Genomic DNA, 20,728 nt, shown 5'->3' on the forward strand with positions numbered 1-20,728 from the left:
CTAATTAGTGACTAAATATTTCACTAGATGGCAGGACTAGTCGCGTGTTCCAAAGTTTAAACTATTCACCACTAGATGGCAGCTGTTGCTGATATACTTACTAACTTTTAAAATGTATTTTCATGAAATAATATAATTTTGTATTATGCGTATGATTTCAGTAGATATGTGTAATTATGGAGTCATAATTTTCTTTCTAAAACAAAACGCCAAAATTACACCAGCGCTTGTGCGGAGACAAAACGAAGTCACCAATGTCACCATTGTCAGCTGTCAAATGTCAAAATAAAAACAGTGTTACGATATTTACTGGCGTTCTTTAACTTATTATTTAAATCTTACAATGAATAACATGAATCAAATGAACTTGCACGTTCCTTTAAACCCAGTGGGGGCGGCTCCTAACGTCGGAGTCGGTGTTGGTATGCCAATGCCAGTAGCTGGTGCCATCATGCAACAACCTTCCCCTCAGCATGCTCAGCAAATGCAGCCAGCAATGGCACAGCCGCCTCAGCAGGATAAAATGGATAATATCTCTAAAGTCAAGACGCTCATGAGCTCTCTCCGCGAGTCGATACCTGTAAGTAAAATAATCTAGTATCATTTAAAACCTACTTTGGTAGGTAATTGAGTTCATGCGCTAGTTTTCGTCCTTTTGACGAAATTTTGAATATGTACCATCTTTGCAGCACTAATTGTAATCCTTATTCTCTAAACAATATATCTATTATCGTGAGTATGATATTTCACTAGTAGCATACCTATTACAAATTTAATAATTTTGATGAAAACTAGCGTATATCTACGCAAACGCTGTGACTTACAAGTAAAAACATGAACTCAAATATATGTCATACACCAAAGATAAAGTGACTAGGCAAGGCCGCCTTAGTATCTATTTTAGCATCTAATGAACCTTGAAATACACAAACCAAAATATTTGATAAAATTATTTGATGTTTCCCACAATCTGCATACATTTACCTAACTAACACTATACTTGATTATACATTCTTCTCGTTCCCTCAATGATGAGGATCGCGACCACAAGTAGCGTGTCTCCATTGAACGCGGTCATAAGCCATGTGGACTGCACGATATAGGCTGCCACCAGTCGACTTCTTCACACAGTCAGACCATCTCTTACGAGCCCCACCCTAAGCGCATTTACCATTCATTCACCTCAAGATGATACACTTCTCCATATTATGCATTGGTGATCTTATGATGTGACTGAAAAATGTAAGGGTTGATCCTGGCATATTTTGGAGAGGCGTGTGGTGATATTAAGTTCTTCCAAAATAGAGATGTTAGTTCTTCTAGCTGTCCAAGGTATACATAGTAGCGTGATTATACATAGGTATAGTCGAAACAGATATCCGCATCAACTTACAACTAGTTTTAATCAGTTCACAATCTCAAGTAATTCAATTAACTTGACTAACAGACGCAACACAAACTGATAAGCTATACTGCATTAATAATTATCACTTATGTAATTAATTTTTATTATCTTTCAGATGACTCTTAAATCAGCAGCACAAATTTTGCATCAGAATCACAATATAGACTCCAATTCACAGTAAGTTATGATTTCCTTCTTTAGAATATTCAAATAAGCAATAAGACACAACCACAACCGTTTGACTGTGAATTTTTTTTATATGTTAAAGAACAGTTTTTAGCTGCTCATAGATATCATATTTGGAATAATATTCCTCCAAAGTGCTGAAAAGTGAAGACAGAGCTGATCTAAACTAACACAATATTAACTTTTTTTTTTTACTGAAATACTTAGGACCTAATCGCATAACACATATGATGTTTCGAATGTGACATTACATCTACACATTACATTATATACATGTTAAGGAGCTAATGTAGTAATACAGCTTGAAATTGTAAAATCTTCATCTACATAAACAACTAGAAGCTGCTGGAATTTAAATTTCTTAACAGGCAATAAAAAAAAACTGGCCAAGTGCGAGTCGGACTCGTCCACCGAGGGTTCCGTACAAACTTTCTTTCAAACTACCTAGTAAAAATAATCTCATATTTTCATATAACTCTAATGACTTGACTAGAAGACAAAAGTATAGGCACTAATGAGTATTATAGTGTATAGCGCCATCTCCCGGTCAATTTGCTAACTAATTTGCGCGACCTGGTTTTTCAGGGATAATTCTTTATAATGTTAACCGATTTAAACAGTTTTTACTTTATTGGACAGAAGATGGTTTACGTAACATCTCGTATTAATTTGAAGTACGATATACATCCGCAAGGGTGGGTAAATTGAAAGTAAAAATCTGAAAAGTTTTTTTGTGAATTAAAAAAAAAGTATTCAAAATACAAACACGATTATATTTTTCCTGTAATATATAGCATAAAACCAATGTTTACTAAAATTTTCATAATTTTTCGTTGGTGAACTTCGGAGATAAGGGGGGGGATTATACTTTCTATTTGTAGAGGTTTACAATGTTCACAACTATTCCAAATTTCAAGTTGATAGCATTAGTAGTTCTCGAGATATTTAGGAATGTGACAGACGGACAGTTGCACCCCTCCTGTTGTACCTTTTTGGTACGGAACCCTAAAAACACTATAGCTCCTCGTATCTAGAGATGGGTCGTGGGTAAATACCCAATCTACCCACCCAGGTATTTACCCGGTAAATACCTATCTACCCGGTATTTACCCGTATCTACCCAATGATTTGTGTTAAAATGGAGATAAATACTAAGTTAGTGGGTGTAATTTTTATACACAATTTAAAACAAAACTGTTCAGTCAAATAGACAATTAAGTTTACAGAAGTTTTAATGTATATTTTTAAAAATAATTAAAAAAATACGTTTTATGTGTGTTTTTTAGATTGTATCAATTAGTCGTATTTATTCGATAAAGATAAATTTCCTAGTACTGGTTGGTGGGGGTTATGGTGGGGTTAGGGGGGGGGTAAAATGTATTTTTTTCATATTTCATGGAAACTATCATTAATATCGAAAAGTATTGTATGTACGAACTAAAGTAGACACAATTTCCTACAAAAAAGTTTATATGCATTTTTGTCATAAAACATACTATGTATGAGTTATGAGCTTGAAAAAGATTTTTTTTTTATATTTTTAATCACATATTTTTATTTACAGTTTTAATTTATCAAACTTATAATTGATACTATAAGCATTTGAAATTATTTCCGTATGTCAGAGAATGATATTACACGATTTTTATAGTTGGAGTGATACACTAATATCACATTTTATCTCATAGCAACCTATTCGTTCCCAATTTGAATAAACATTATGTGTACAATTACAAAGACTGACTTAAATTAATCTATTTTAGCCCAAGCACCATTTAAAAACGTCAAATTTGGAAGAAAAATGAAAATACCCGCGTATTTACCCGCGGGTAGGTAAATATCGGGTATTTACCCGGTAAATACCCACCGTCGGGTATTTACCTGGGTAGTTACCCATCTCTACTCGTATCGCAAGCGTTTAACTCGTACTCCCTCATATGACATACTAGTAGAGTAACTTTGTCGCCTGAAATATGAGGCAGTAGGTATGCGTCAATCCGGTAGTTCTGGTTGTTGCAGACTTGACTTGTTGCCTAATGAATAATCCAAGTTTGTGACCTCGAGCACCGATCGCAACTTCGTCAAAAATCGAAAAAATCATTTCTTTTTTAAATTTTGGCGATTATAACCCTAAAGGACTAGTTTTGAAAAACCTTTTTAAGGCGTTTTTAAAGTAGACTAAATTTGCTACAATATGATACTAAAGTTGCCTCTTTAGACCCAATAGTTTACGAGATTTAGCCTTTCAAAGTTTATCATTTTTTAGAAAGACATGTGACAAGAAAGGTATTAAGAAAAAATTTCGAGAGAATGCCGAGGAAAATGTAGATGGACAGTATATATAAAAAAGCTCACCTGCGTTAGATGAGTAATGAGATTACGCTAAAGAGGTGTAGAAGAAGAAGATAAACATGTTTCGAATAAGGAAAAGGGAAAGATCCCCCCGACGAGAAGGGGGAGTATCCCGTACTTAGTTCCAGCACAATATTCAAATTCAATACCTTATTGCACTTTTATCTTTAAAATTATCTGGGAGAAAACATGCTTTAAATTTGACAACACTTAGCTAAAATGATTTTTTTGGCTGCGGAAACCTAGCAAATTTCATCGAAACCGTTAGAGCAGAGCCATTTCTGAGATCCCCGAAATACATCTCTTTGATATATTGAGGCCCTGGAATCAACACTTTTATCGGATGAAACTATAAAAATAAGTGCTTTAAGCATAACAAAGGTATTTGAAGGTTACTTTCTTGATACACCTAGGTACCGCATGTACATATTCTATGATTGGAATGATACAAACAAACAAGTGTAGGTCGTATCAATAGATACGAGAAAATGTTCGTCGAGGCCAAGAGACGAGCAGTAAGGATCTCCATAATAATCCGTTGCTATTTTATTTTTCAGAAAAGGTATTGATGCCCCGGTGCCGCGGTTTGATAAGAATTTGGAAGAATTCTTTAGCCTTTGTGATCAAATGGAGTTACATTTGGTGAGTTGTTATAACATTTTTTAACTACACTCGGTATACTCCTTAGTTACTGCATATGCTCAAGGATCTGTAGGCCAGGCATCGAACAGAAGCAGATGCAGAACCGCATCCAATATTTTGGAATCTTACCTACCTAATCCCAAAATTATAACTTACGGGAAACAGGAAACGAAACGGGAAATATAAAGGTTGTGAATAAGAACAGTTTTAATAGTGTCAACCTATATCGGAAATTGCTTTGACTGAATTATTTCAGTAATAAGCGCATTATTCCAAGTAAACTTCCGATAGTTTACAATCCTTGGAACACAAAACATACCACCTCTCCTTTTTGTATTGTTTCGATCAATTGCAGCTACGTGCCTATTGGTCGACGATCTCGTACACACAGTTTTGTACTTTAGTTGCACTTGATACGGTCTAATTATATTTTTTAAGTTTTGTTGAAATGAAAGTTGCATAAACATTAGGTAGGCTACAATGTTTCCATATATCGTCCAATAATTAACTTATTGACCCGGGCGCTTTTGCTATATATGCATTCTTATCTCCGATGTCTTTACGTGACTCCTTATCACTTGTAAACATTTGAATGTTTTCTAATGCAAATCATCATGTGATGTTATCGGATATTTCCTCAGGACTTAAAAGGGCAGGACGTCATGGTCGTGTCATACGGGTAATGGCTTTTTGCCAGGCCAGTAAAGTAAGCCCTAAGGTCCTGACACTCCTATTATTTTAAATAGGTATTCATAGATATTCATAATGAATATCTGCTTACAATTACTCGTATAGTGAAACCTGGATAAGTGGGACTTCGAGAGGAGAGCAAATTTGTCTCATTTACACAGGATTCCATCAATAGAGTTCCGAATAGAGCATGCTAATGCATCTTTTCAAATATGTAGGTATAAAATGTTCAAATTAAAAAGAAAATTTCCAAAATTTGTATGGGTAGTAAGACTAGTAGGACTTACGAAGTTACACTCGTAAGATTTACGAAATGTTGGGTAACAATGACTTTACCTACTGAATAATGATTAATATGCTTGATGTAGGTAAGTAACTTACTTATATGTAGATTACCAAGACCTGGCATTAAGTATACAACACTACATTTAATGAATTTCACTTTTGATAAAGCCACTTAAATTAGCGGAAATATATTTCAAACTTGACATAATTAATTGAACAAAAGGAGAACGCTGCGATACCTACTACTGTTGCTTTCTGTTCTGACAAACAGTTGATGAATTGCAAGAGATAAGTATTTAATTAAGCTTTAAAGTTGATTGAATATTCTGATCATGTAGAAACAACATGTTGCGGATAGTGCGAGTATAAGCATAACTCAGGTTAAATAAAATGCAAAACAAGACTATACAACTAAATCAGTATGCATAATTTGGTTTTTCTTAGGTATACAATAGTCCTTTACCACGAAGACCTGTAGGTACCATGCTTCTTTGAAGATAGGTCTTACGATAACTATGTCCAAAACTAAATTAATGACGAACTTCTATGATGATTCGATTTCGGCCATTATGGTGGAGAACGAAGAACTAGAGTTTTTTGGACAAAACACGCCACGAGAAGGAGATCTCCAGGAGAACCCAGCTGAATTAGGCGGCATTCGACAAACTGTCAGACATCCTCAAACTTGTTAGCATTCCATAATGCCTGAAATACTTAAGATCCGAGACCGAGTAGCACAGAGACTCAAAATTCCAAATCGAGTGAGGAATGCCGAGATCCGTCACCGCACCGCACACATAACCAAACTAAAATGGATGTCAACATGATTAAAATGTTAATGGAATGTGGAATGGTGGCCGCTTACAAATATGTAACAAGGCCTGAGATCCATTGGCGCGTTGGGTGGACGACATCTGTGGACATTTGCTGGTCACGACTTGATGAGACTTGCTTAGGGCCACCGGGACAAGTGGCGTACTAGAAGAGAGGCTTACGTATGCTCAGTAGTGGGCGATAGAGGGCTGATATGATGATGATGGTGATAGTTTTTTTAGAGAAATATGTTATATAGGCGTAGGAATAAAAATGGTTTACCGTGAGCATCGACAATTTCTGTCATATGAAGATATCAATTCAGTTAAGAACTTGATTGATTTTTGATCGACTAATTTTCGTATTCTCAGCGCACGGCGATAACGTGCATCGAGCAACAGCAGTCGGCGGCGCACTACCTGCCGTCGCCCGTGCACCCCGTGCGCCTCGACTCCGGGCCCAGCGCGGTGAGTACACCCTGTAGCCGACACAGGGCACTGTCTCACAACTCCCACGAGCACGTTCGACGAGCAGGCGGCGCACTGCTCGCCGTCACCGTGCACCCCGTGCGCCTCGACTCCGGGCCCAGCGCGGTGAGTACACCCTGTAGCCGACACAGGGCACTGTCTCACGACTCCCACGAGCACGTTCGACGAGCAGGCGGCGCACTGCTCGCCGTCACCGTGCGCCTCGACTCCGGGCCCAGCGCGGTGAGTACACCCTGTAGCCGACACAGGGCACTGTCTCACGACTCCCACGAGCACGTTCGACGAGCAGGCGGCGCACTGCTCGCCGTCACCGTGCACCCCGTGCGCCTCGACTCCGGGCCCAGCGCGGTGAGTCACCCAATGCGGCTCGACTACTTCAGTATACACATTACCCGTCTTCGTGAAAGTATGTAACTACCAATCTATGGTAACTACTAACAGTTATCTGTTAGTACTTAGTTACATAGGTACTGGAAATCAACAACAGCTAATACTCACTCAAGGACGTACACAGGATCAAAAAGGTCTTAACCCTAGTACACCTCGCGATAAACGTAGGTAGGTGCTTTTTTAGCCTGTTTTGTTTGTTATTGTAGACGAAACTAAGATATTCTATCTGTTTACTACCATACACTGACACAATTGAATCGAACACCTTACTACACCGGAATAAGGTCTACCCTATATTTGTTTATTGAAACAAAATAGTTTATCCTGTGTAGGTAAATGTTACGTAGTAAATATCGATAGAGTCTAGTACTTGTTGAGTTGCATCGGTGACTTGTAGTGTAAAGCATATTTGTTTTAGGGCTGTTTCATACCGCGGTTCCACCAAAACTGCGTCCATACCTCCGTATCTATTTAGACGTAGGTAGTTATAGGTACATACCGCCATAACATACAGCCTACAGGCAGTTTAGAGCCAGTTACTAGGGTTACCAGAGTAAGCGCCGCCGCCCCCCCCATCTAGCGTCTCGCGAGCGTAGAGTCGGGCCAACTGTATGGCAAAGCCTTTTTCCATACAGTTGGCCCGACGCTACCCTCGCGAGACGCTAGATGTGGGGGGGGCCTAAAGTTTGTATCTACTTTGATTCTGTATGTTCTTATACCTATGGTTTACCTTATATTTCATGTATGATCTAATAAGATACTCTTTCTGTTAAGCAATTTAAGCAAATAATAATGGTGTGCACGTGTGTGTATTCCAGGAGAGCACGCTGAGCTACCCACAGTACCTGAACACAGTGCGGCTGCAGATCTCCTACGCCAAGGACATCCACGACACGCTGGTGGCCGCCGCGCAGACCGAGTGGCTCAAGAAGAACTAGCTCTGTACAACCCCACTAGCAAGTAAGATTACCTACCGTTAAAATATACTTAATTTAAGAATAATATTAAACATATTTTTTACAAAATGAGACGCCTATCAATTATTATTCAATAGTCTAGGACGGGCAGGTAATGAAAAGTTAATCAGCAAATTGTGAAAAAACTTTATTTCAGGAAAAAAAATAGATAATGCTTAGTATATTTACATCTGGGTACCTAATACGAAATCTAATGCAAATCACAATTCACATAAGCTTTTCTATATATCTACCTACCTAATTCTTACCGATCACAAACAATTGCACGAATAATTAAATATTGATATATTTTCAGACATGTTTTTGAGATCATTTTGAACAAGTAGGGCCATAAAACATTTGAACACTATATAGTTATAAACCTCCAAAATATATAAATCACATTCATAAAAACCACGATAGATACATTGGTCGACTATAATATCATATTCTTGCTTAAGGTTCTAAAAATAAACATAAAAAACACAACATTAGAGTCAAACAAAACGATCAAACCTATAGCTTTTATTTCTTAAAAGTAAACAGATAGTTCTATCATTTCGAAGAATAGTCGCAAATGTCACAATTATCTCCCGAAGCCTTTCCGACCGAGGTATCGCAAGGGCCAGCCTGAGCTCTCATCGGACATCGCCGTTTAAATTATACACTTTTCAAATCTTACTCATATAAAATATCACAATAGGAATAAAATTAAAATACTATCAGTCTTTTGTTCTTGAAGACGCTATTGCGGGAACATCAGTTTCACTAATCCAGCAATTGAAGTACCTGCAACAAACAGAATGACGTTAGTATTCGTTATTGTAGCGTTACAATCTGTAGTGCACTGTGGCCGCAGTGGGTTGCATTGCACCTGCTGCCCGCCCAATCTACTATTGCCATAAACTCGGATGTTTGTATACTTGCAGTAATGATCCACTAATGTAACCTCGGACCAAGAAAATAATGTAGGTATGCATTATTAGATCACAATATTTGGTTAGCGGTGACACACAGGGCGCGCGCGGCCCAGCGACAGCCGCGGGGGGCGACACTCGAAGGGACATAAATCCTGCTTATCACTCCAGAGAATATGTTTGCGTTACTGTGACCCTAGATAAACTTATTATTATGACATAAATAACGCTGGCGGTCCGCCCGCTGTGGAATAATACGGGCTCATTCATATGATAGATGCTCGGACAAACAACTCCTGTAGCCGCACTAGAAATATCTTGATGAGTCTAGTAGTAGTAGTGTCGAATTAAATTCATACTACACGAATGTTTCATCAACGTTCAAGTCAGATGTCAATTTAGAGGCACTGACCGATTGGTATACAATAAATAGAATTCAACTATTATAGAAATCGTCGAACGTAGTTTACATCATTAACCAAATAAGGTAAATGTTTACGGAGCGATCCCTTGAATTGAAGATAAATATGTTTATGGTACAATTGGATTCGGGTCTTTTTGTTATTTGATACATTGACAGTAACTCGCTAGGAATCCCACATTTATTATTATTGGGACAGGGTACAAAGTGTTCCAGTAATCAAATGGTTGACTGTACCTCCTTGAAGGTCCTATAATAGCTCCTTTATCAATATTTCTTTATAATTAGTTTCTCGGTACCACACGGAGTGTTTGTTTTCTGCTTAAGTACAAAAGCCTACGACCCGAGATAACCCATTATCATTGAGTCCTACAAAATTGCAAAAACAAATGCCCCTATCCTGCCTATTGTATGACGTACGAATAATAAACACTGGATTGCAAAACATTACCTATGCTTTACAGATATGAAGATAGATACCTCGTAATAATACTCAATAGCCACTCATAAAATTATATTACATTTGTGATGTTCATTAATTTAATTAATGCAATGTGTTACGTGTTTATCTATCTTAAGCAACTAGCAGTGTATGATAAGTTATTATAATTGAGCTAAGCACAACAGTATGGCCGAAAGCGATTAAAGCCGAGTACTGTCTAGTTCGTTGTCGTAGTGGTCAACGACTCTTTGATTTTGTTAGTATTTGTACTCGGTAGGCCAGTACATCACATATCATATGTTTATCAATATGTGAAATATCAATTATGAATGTATTTATATACGGCAAATAATAGTTTTACCAACACACAGACACAGATACCGTCCATCTTCGCTAATTCTACAACAAGAACAAAGTGAATCATTGTAAAAATGTTACTAATTTAGTTTACTCCGATTTTATCTCGATTGTACATATGCATTGTATGATATGCATAAAAATAAAGGATCATAAGCACTTTTATCAATGAACTGCCGTGTAATGAATCATGACCTGTTTTCTTCCTGCACCTACAATAACAAAATCATAAATATCTCAGGATTGTTATTAATTGATAAAAAATATACTAAACCTTGTCTGTAAGTATCTCATATTATACGGTAATGATTTTAATGATACTAAGGTGCAATTAACAATGTCCGATTTAATTGATTTTAATGGTAATGTACTTATTGTGACAATAATGGACTGACAAGAGATTATTAGTTACTACCTACACAAGATGAAGTAGGTATCGAAGATGCGACTGCAGACTTTTGAAATGTTTGTGTGTCTGATGCAAGAATGTGGCGTCAAAATAAAAACAAACAAGCCAACCACCGTGGGGCTCAGTCAGTGTAAGAATTTCCTATAGTAATATTTAACTTCATAAGTTATTTCTTTACAATTCAAAGAATACTCTTTAATAAAGCACGACTCAGTGCAATAAAATAATACATAGATATGACATACAGCACCTCGATTCGAGACAAACAACAAGTACGAGTACTACTAAGTACCTTAGTGGTATCTGTCGTTAGTATTTGTCTCCGTATTTAGGTACCTATGTCTTTAAATTTGTTGTTGATCGTGGTACTCGGAAATATCCTTATCCTGGTAATTGCTCTGTTTATCCACGTAGGTATGTATTTAAAAGTACTAAGTGGAGATTTGTAAGGTCACAGGGGTTAGAGACGGAAGTACATTCATTTGAAGATCACGTAAATAAGATAATTTCATCCCAATGTACTCTTTGACTCACAAAACTTTTCCCTCAATACGCAATCCCTAAATATGCTTGGGTGTCTAAATGTTCTAAGGCTAAGGGCCGGTTGCATAAAACCGACAGTCACCGTTAAACCATTCGTTAAATTTTATTGTATGGGAAGTTCCATACACGTCTGCTGCGTGACGATGATGTGTCTGTCAAATGTGATTAATGCAACTGGCGCTAAGAGGCATAAAATGGGTGTAAAAAGCACTGCTCTGTGTGAAGCACCTTAAACCGATGATGGGCCTTAACAAATCGGAATAGAATGCTCAATGCGTCACCGCCAATCCGTAAGTACTAATTACATTTTAAGAACCATTATTTTAAGCCATAATTAGCTTATTGTGAACCGTTAAGTCGAATAAGATTACCATTAAGAGAATAAGAAGAAGAACTTTAAGCAACACTGCTTATTTACTTACTAGAATTTAATTTAATTTGTATAGTTACAGAATTAACAGAATGACGAGAAAGGTATTACGAATGAATGTGGAAGTAAGTAAGGGGAGAGGAAAACCGAGTAAAAGGTGGATGGACTATGTGAGAGATGATATGATGAATAATGATGACGGGTGATAGAGATGAATGGAAGGGGAAGACATGCTGCGCCGACCCCGACTGGGATGAGGGCAAGCGATGATGATGATAAAATGAACTTACTTAGTTCAGCCGAAGACCTGCTGCGCGGCGTAGGTGATGTGCAGGAAGCCGTCGTCGCCGCGGAACTGCTCGTAGGCCTGCGCCATCGTCATGCTGTGGCTGGCCAGCACGCGCTCGTTCACCAGCAGGTACAGGGCCTACAACACACACCTATTAGTTAACTAGTTACTACACGCTTAAGGCATAGGCACGTAGATGAGGCGCGACGCGACGCAGCCCCCACAGCGCCCAGCGCGGAAGGAACCACTCCCACCCCAGCAGGGGTGTCGAACGACAACCCATCCATGACCATTTGGATATAATACTACTTAGGCCCACTTGCACCAACCACTTACTCGGGGTTAGTGGGCTGTCATTTGTCAAATTCCAGATAAAATGGTGGGTTAACCATCGGGTTAACCCTCCATTTTCGTTGGTGCAAGTGGCCCTTCCAGTCTTTAGGCGAATGTGGTGGGTTAATATGTGATTTTAAAGCAAAGGACCAATATGGTCAGAAAGCCAACAGAGTTGACAGTTACGAGTATTTCATTGAATACTTAGATCATTGTATCGGCTATATTCGTTACGAGCACACGAAGCGCAATTTTATTGAAGAACAGAACTGAGTTATTGGTAATTTAGTAAAATTTAGGTCACCATTATTACCTAGGCAGTAGAGTCCAAGTAAGTAATTATTTGCCGCGCTCACCCGTTGCTATAACGTCTACCCTGTAGCAATACATTCACGTGATTTCTATAGCAGTATTTAATAAAGGTGAAAATATTTTACTAAAATACCAATATATCATTCTGCAATGTCATTCCGCTTGGTGTCCATAGAAGGAAATAAATTAGCTACTTATAGGTATATAAATAACTATTAGCTACTGTTTTTGGGGGCCAAGCTCCATACGAAGTTGCCTATGGTCCTTTGCGAAGTTGTCGTTGGAGATTAGTCTCTGAAGCAGTAAATCGAAACTCGTAATTTATTTTTTCACTTACTTGTGAATCCCGTAGTTTCATCTTCGTCCTAATTATAAAGAGGAACTGGGACATCGTGAGCTCTTGCGGCACCAGGAACTTCTTCCTGCCCAGCGCCGGGACTTCTCTTTCCCGTATGTAACGTTCCACGTACAACTACAAGAAAATATACTAAATTAGACTCAACGGTACAGAGTTTACGTTCTCTATTAAATTTATTATAAAGTAGCGGGATGCTAACTATTATAGACGGTTTGGATTGATGTAAAACTAAATTCTGGCTCCAGCTGGTATCGTTCACATGAAGCAAAACAATACTCCACCTACTAATATTTTGTTATGTCGGATTGCGTAACAAGGAGTCGAGAATAAGTAATCCTTTTCTAGGGCGATAGTTAATACATAATCTAGAACTCACCGGTACTTTGTTTGGGAATCTATGCCTTATCGCTTCCACTTCTTGTTTTCCTGTCATATCTGTAACAAACGCAAACATTTTACCATTCATACTTCCGTTGCCTGTTTACATTACTTGCTTGTCCTGTCACGTACCCAGTCTTGTCGCTTGGATAGGGTTGCAAAAAAACTGTTTTTTTTCTGGCTTGAAAAAAAACATGAAAAAAAACCGTGAAAAAAAACAGTTTTTTTTCTGGAGTATGTTTTTTTTTCTAAAGTACAAATCTCAAAATTTGCAAGTAGTTAATACTTTTATACGGTTTTTTAGACTTAATGTTAACTATTAAACGAATTTAATCAAATAACTTTAATTTCTGTAGGCCTAGCACATGATGGCCGCGGGAGTATGTCGCCGCGAGATAGATGCCACGTCTTCTTCTAACTGTATTAATGACATAAGGACGGGTAGTCTATCTCGCGGCGACATACTCCCGCGGCCGTCATGTGCTAGGCCTACTGGTCTTATAAAAGTAAGTTTTACGAAATTTGTAGTTGGTAGTTGTCACTATTTACTGTTGGCAACACCACCGCCTCTCCACGCTACACGCAGCATCGGGGATTCCCCAATAAACGTTTGTATACTGAATGTTAATTGAATTAAAATGTACCTTATTGTTATTGAAACACGTTACAACTCACGAAAAACCGTTATTGTCGTATTATTTGTTCATCTGAAAAAAAACCATATTTAGAAAAAAAACCATGGTGCTCGGTTTTTTTTCATGTTTTTTTTTCACAATTCTGAAAAAAAACATTTGGTTTTTTTTCTATTTACAACCCTACGCTTGGACATCATACAGTGATTTATTGCTTGTCATGCAGTTGATGAAATGTTAATAAGTTTAATTGTTTTAATTATGTCTTCATTATACACGCATTGTTGCTTTCCGACCCTAAGTGCGTTTTCACACTATGGCGCGCCATCTTGGATTTTTTCCATTGAAATCCTTCCTTCATCCGATATCGGATCGGATAATGTGAAAACGGACTAAGGGTCGGTTGCATCAAAGTGTCACCGTTAAAATGATTGCAAAATTTTGTCATATGGTAAGTTACATACACTTCTGCTACGTGACGCTTAGGTATGTGTTTGCGTGCGGTTAGTGCAACTGGCCCGAGTTACGTTACGACATAATGATGTCGAGATAAGTAGGCGTGGCTAATGAGATGGATACAATACAACTATACTCTGTACTTTTAGGTACTTAATAAAAGGTAAACAAACAATTTGTAAATTTTCGGGTAGTACAACCTACAACTTTTGTCGGCGGTGAACCAACCAATGAAAAGTCCCATCGCTGTTTCTCGCTCCAATGTATGGCCGCCGCTCACCGCTGTCGCGCTTAGACCAATGTCGTGGCCGGGCCGGTAGACAATATAAACAAAACTGGCGTAAAACTTTTGTCGGTTAACTAACCAAATACAAAACCTAGTGTCTTTGTCTCTCACTGAGCGCCCTGTCTTTATTTTTATTTGGTCGAGAAATATTTTCAATTTCCCTCAACTCTCAAGTGGCTTAAGGAAGAAAATATCTAAAGATACAGAGTATAGAAAGAAGGCAGTACTTGGTAGTACTGACCGTCCTGGTAGCCGAAGACCTCCTGCGAGGCGTACGTGATGTAGAGGAAGCCGTCCTCGTCGCCGTGCTGCTCGTACGCCTGCGCCATCGTCAGGCTCATGCTCAGCATGGACCTGTTGTTGATTATTAAGTACAGCGCCTGGAAAATAAACACGTGTTCAATATCTCAGAGCCGCTTCAAGAGATCCACTCCCAAGTCACTCCTCGGACACTGGCGATCAAATATATGAAAAAGGCGCGTTCCTAGCACACAGTCTAAGCTCGTGTAGACCTGAACGCGTACTATGCTTCTATGAGTGAAATATGACAGGTCGATTGTTCGCGTTTTTGACAGGCGGTAACTGTGAGGTCACCGAGAGGGGGTGGGCGGCACTTTCAGCGGGGTGCAGGAGTGGCAACAGTACGATAGTACTATTTATTATACTGTGCCCAAGTCTAAGAGGCAACAGGAGCGAAAATGCTAAAATGGAAAAGAGCCCCCCCCTTTCAATTTGGGAATTTTAGTTAAATGTACTTGTGTTACTGACTAGATTTATAGAAAAAAAAATGTGCTCTAAGGACAACTCGGGTAAAATATATTGCGAAAAAATCTATAAAATCGAGGTATACCTACCGCTCTCGACTGTTTCCTCCTCCAAAACTCAACCAATCGGAACGAAATTTGAGAATCTGAATAATAATGAAATAATCTGTGTCGGACCGTTTAGTTTTTTTTTTGGCTAATCGACAACCGTTATGAATTTTGAACACCACCTTTTTTGCGGCCTAATCAATTTGGCCGTTTTTGGAAAATTTTGATGGGCCCTACCGCCTTTAAAAATAAGGATATCAAAAAGAGCAAAACGATCCGATACAGATAAAAATTATAATAATCTGAATTGAAAAAATCATTAATCTAGCTTCAAAAACCAGAGAGGGAATACTCGTAGTCGAGAGCGTTTGTATGGAGAATTGACCGATCCTGTTGAGACTTAAGTAATTGTTTAATATAACGTCATTACTAATCAAAGTCGAGCCCCTTTTATTCGTCCGCAGAACCTTGTATATGACGCATGAACACCGATAGTTATCTATGGTTAAATTTACATTGTAACATATTCTCTCACTTGTAAACAAATTTGTTTACAAATTGTTTGGCGTTCGGATATGGAGCACGATCAAACTTAATACATTGTGGTAATGCGGCTTGACTTACTTGGTTAGGTTGAATTTTTATCCTGTTCCTAATTATAACTAGAAACTGCGACATTGTGATGTCTTCTGGCACTAGGAATTTTGATTTATCCAATGTTGGCAAACTTCTTTCCTTCTGATACCTCTCCACTATAATCTGTCAAAGAAAATAGTATTTTATTACTTGCACTTAAGAATCTTTTGTTTATAAAATGTAAGGTCTTATTAAATCGTTATCAAATCATTCAGTTTTGCAACTTTAATTATAAACACCGGTTGCAATATATTTAATATGATAAGATACTTTAGCACTCAATTAAAACCTGACCAGAAATATATGACTATATAGGCAACTGGACTGTACTTAAAATAAAATATTTTATACCATGCACGAAATAAAGCATAAGATAATTAATAAGAAAAACAGGGACAGAAGTTATTTTTAACTCCAATTTATCCATACTAATATTATAAATGCGAAAGTGTGTGTGTCTGTTTGTTTGTTTGTCCGTCTTTCACGGCAAAACGGAGCGACGAATTGACGTGATTTTTTAGGTGGAGATAGTTTAAGGGATGGAGAGTGACATAGGCTACTTTTTGTCTCTTTCTAACGCGATCGAAGCCGCGGGCAAAAGCTAGTATTTTATAAATCAGATAGAAATATATAAAGTAAAGTAACTCAGTTGACCGTGACGTCACTCAATTCGATTTCATATTAATTCCATATTAGCAAGTCGTTCAAAATCGTTTTGACAGTTCTTAAAAAGAAGCTGATTTGACTAGGAGGCAAGTAGCCTATTGTCAGGAGGGCGCTGTTGTTTTCATATATGGGGTGACAGTTCAGTTTAGTATGAATAAAATAGTTCTACTGAACTCCGCAACATGGCGCGTAGTCATATATTTCTGGTCAGACTTTACTTGAATAAGCCAAGCAACATAATTCTACTGTAAAACTAGGAAATCTTACCGGTATTTTAGTTGGAAATTTATTTTTTATTGCCATCACTTCTTCCTTTCTGGTGACTGTAACAAACATAAATATAGATTATAAAACAAGGCCTATATAAAGCAACAACAAGGCTTATATTAAACATAATTGTACCTAGTTACGACACATTAAGAAATTGTGACAGGTTGGTTACATAGATATACAGAGTGGGGCCTGTAACAAAGGCGAAGAATTGAACTGTAGGCTATTCTCCTTATACTGATCAACATTTGTTCAGTGACTTTTAAAAATTATGAAGTCTTTAAATTTTTAATTTTTCAAACAAAATAAATAAATATTATGTACGCCATTATTGTTGTCATTGACGTTGTCTGTCACACTTTAGATTTAACAGAATTCGCAATACATTACCTCTTAGAAAAAACTTTCAAGGGTGATAAAAATCAAAATACAAGTTATTTTTAAAAGTCGCCGAACAAATGTTGATCAGTATAAGGAGAATAGCCTAGATTTCAATTCTTCGCCTTTGTTACAGGCCCCACTCTGTATACTTATTAAGTTTCACCGATGTTGAGTTTAGCTGCGAAAATGTTTGTTGAACAATTACGTTGCGTCAATACCTACTTAAATATTATAAGTAAGTACCTACTTAAGTGCAGGGTGGTCTATCTAATGGCGATTACTATCAGTATTATAATATGATACCTATTAATATTAGGAGGTAATTATACTGATAGGACTTATTAGCGTGTGATTAGATTTGTTATGACTGCTCGCGGAAGGTTCTTCCTCTGCCTAGGGAAATCTTTTCATTTTTTAGTTTTATTTGCAAAAATAGATAGATACCTAATTTGGACACATACGAACACATTCATCCGTTTCCCGATTTTTTATTAGGTACCAATGTTATTTTGGTGTGCTGTTACCGAGTTACAAATACATTGAATAGTCATATAGACTGCACTTCAATGACAGCCAGTCGTTACTATTAATATGAACTATTTGTACTACAAGTAGACTTTTAAGGAACTCGCGATAACAAAATGCACAATCTCGCACACAGCTGTAAACAAATAGAGTTCAATGCACCAGTTGTAGAGCGGCACGAAACTGAATCCCAATTGTTTATATATTCGCGTTTAGAACAACAGTCATATAATATTATGATGTTTGCCCCACATTTTCTGTAATTTAAAGATTCCTTAAATAATGACAATTGGTTTGAGTTATGGAATTTACCTAAATGAATGTCCTTACACATTAATGCTTTATAGAAATCTGAATGTAATCGTTAACATATATCATTGAGTCATTTTTTTCTTATTAATTAACACGCTCAGAATTTAATTTACCTTGTACATAATATGGTTACATACATAATTAGGCTAATTGGTGCAGCGAATATGTTAAATGGGTATTGCTCAGCTGTTTATCACAATATCGATACCATCATATATCTATGTACCTAGTTGTACATTCTACAGCATCCATTAATAAATAATAACCATATTATTCTGTCATTGCTGAGACATGGCCTGGATTATCCGATAAATAACTGATAAAAGCAGATAAAGTTAAGGTCTTGTTTGATTCATAGATGTTAATGTTCCATCGTTCATTTCATAATCGCTTATAATGCTTTCAATAATGCTTAGTAAGTAGCTACCTAAAATACAAGGACTTTCAATCCCATAGATTTCTCTTTAGTACCTATTGGGTAAGTAATGTTATAAGTATTCAGTATTATATTTATTATATCACCGTCACTACATGAGAAACAAGGGATATCGTATCTTTAACGCAAAAATGAGCCTTACAAAAGTCTATATTATATTATTTATATTATACAATATTATCGTTTATGAGTGTAAAGCTGACATGAAAATTTTAATATTATTATTTACCAAAAGAATGAGATGAATTTGTAGGTACCTATTACGTATAGACATTAAACAGTAGCAGGTGAATTTTATTTTAATTACTAACTTTAGGGATATAAGTTATAACGTAAGTATCACGTAGGTACCTAAAAATGAATAAGAACTTTCACGTTATTATTATATCGACCTGTTCACGACACAAATTTTTCAAAAAGTGCAAATGTCACTTACCAAACGGCTTTTTCGATTTGAAGCACTGTCTCACATTATGATTCACATCATGTTTTATTAATGTAGTTACAAAGTTCAGTTCCATTTCGAAAATGTCTCCGGTAACAATTTGACGTGTACTCGTGTTAGCTCCCGGCCGTGCACCCTCGCGCCACTGTGAAGCTCGACTGCATTAAAGTAAACAACATCTGGAACTTTTATCATTTAGCATTAGGTCGAGGGTTGTCATACTGCTCTAATCATATCACTATGTGCACTTGTTCGTACGTAAATGTATATAGGTTTTAATTTTACTTATATAGTGACGAAATGAAAGTTGTGAATTAATTTTATTTATTCTAAATATGAGGGTAGGCAACCATTTCTCATATATACAAATGTAGGTACTTGCTTAAGTTCTAGATACTTTAATCAGCAGGTATTTTTCCTGTTTCCCCGTTTGTTGTTGTTGACCTAAGTGACGTACAAGATAGAAAGATTTCCTGGAAGGGGTGTGGCGGCTGCGGAACCGGATCATCTTATTTCTGACTGTTTCCTATTGATTGTGCCACTAGGTAGATAAGAAATAGGTATCTCATCATTATTAACTGTATTAAGATTTACAGATAAACCTAGTTCCTAAATAAAGGACGACTAGTCATATTTAGGTAGTTGGAACTATGCACAGTCTGACAAAAAAAGAGTAGAAATTAGAAGGGGCAACATTGTAGTGTCGCCTCTTTCAAATTAATATAGAGGTATGACATGAATAATATACACGGGATGACACTACAATATTGCCAGTTTTTAAAGTATAAGGCGACGAACCCAATCATGGACAGTTTAAGATAAAATTTTGCCCATTTTTGATATTTCACTGATACATGTATAAATTTTACCGCTAAACGTGTTAAAACTTAAATGCCTTATCCTTCTTTTATATTTTAAGCCTATTGCAGAATAGATACTCCTATTTGTTTCTTCATAGTTAACAAATTAAAATGAGATGTTTTTTCTCCAATCATGGACGGCAGTTCTCCAGTAATGGATCCCCCATTATGGACAGTGAAATAAGTTTAAAATTTTACTTTTAAAGCCAATTGACACTCAATTAGTAAATTTTATATAGGTACCCCAAATAAAATTAGTTTGGATTATTTTAACATAGGACTGTTTCTTGTAAATTTTGGTATCGTATATTGTTCCTTGTCCATCATAGGAGTTACAATTCCCCCCCTGTCGAGATTTGCCCCGCTGTACCTTAGCTTAATATAGAGTATAGATAGGTATTCTGGATACCTCTTTATTAAAAAATGAGTCATCAGATATTTGGACTACCTGCCATGCCTACGTGCTTTGGTGCTCGTAGCCCTTAGGCAAGGTCTTAATGGGCTTCCGAACGACTAGACCGAATGGCTAATAATGTACTAATAGATACAATGTTTAAGGTGGTAAACAAATCAAATGATGATAATATGAATAGTAACTAATACTTTTAACAATTCGTTATCATTTGTTGAATATGTAAACAACAATTTTGCTCACGGCCCTACTAGTGGAAATTA

At 37.0% G+C, this 20,728-nt stretch overlaps 2 protein-coding genes across 2 annotated transcripts; one reads left to right on the top strand and one right to left on the bottom strand.

The window, feature by feature from the left end:
- Nucleotides 1–211: 211 nt before the first annotated feature.
- LOC125228071 (mediator of RNA polymerase II transcription subunit 29) lies at nucleotides 212–8,318 on the top strand. The gene is made up of 5 exons (XM_048132523.1): nucleotides 212–580; nucleotides 1,521–1,582; nucleotides 4,501–4,585; nucleotides 6,745–6,840; nucleotides 8,070–8,318. Exons 1-5 carry the CDS (start codon nucleotides 344–346, stop codon nucleotides 8,187–8,189), a joined length of 600 nt encoding a protein of 199 aa, XP_047988480.1. The 5' UTR covers nucleotides 212–343; the 3' UTR covers nucleotides 8,190–8,318.
- Nucleotides 8,319–8,339: 21 nt separating this feature from the next.
- On the bottom strand, nucleotides 8,340–19,532 carry LOC125228062. Its single transcript, XM_048132513.1, has 8 exons — nucleotides 19,185–19,532; nucleotides 17,092–17,147; nucleotides 16,147–16,281; nucleotides 14,952–15,090; nucleotides 13,335–13,393; nucleotides 12,938–13,072; nucleotides 11,957–12,093; nucleotides 8,340–8,996 (listed from the first exon to the last, which is right to left on the bottom strand). Exons 1-7 carry the CDS (start codon nucleotides 19,267–19,269, stop codon nucleotides 11,962–11,964), a joined length of 741 nt encoding a protein of 246 aa, XP_047988470.1. The 5' UTR covers nucleotides 19,270–19,532; the 3' UTR covers nucleotides 8,340–8,996; nucleotides 11,957–11,961.
- Nucleotides 19,533–20,728: the final 1,196 nt, after the last annotated feature.

This window comes from Leguminivora glycinivorella, chromosome 1 (genome assembly GCF_023078275.1).
Source record: "Leguminivora glycinivorella isolate SPB_JAAS2020 chromosome 1, LegGlyc_1.1, whole genome shotgun sequence".
In the NCBI taxonomy this organism is placed as follows: Eukaryota; Metazoa; Arthropoda; class Insecta; order Lepidoptera; family Tortricidae; genus Leguminivora; species Leguminivora glycinivorella.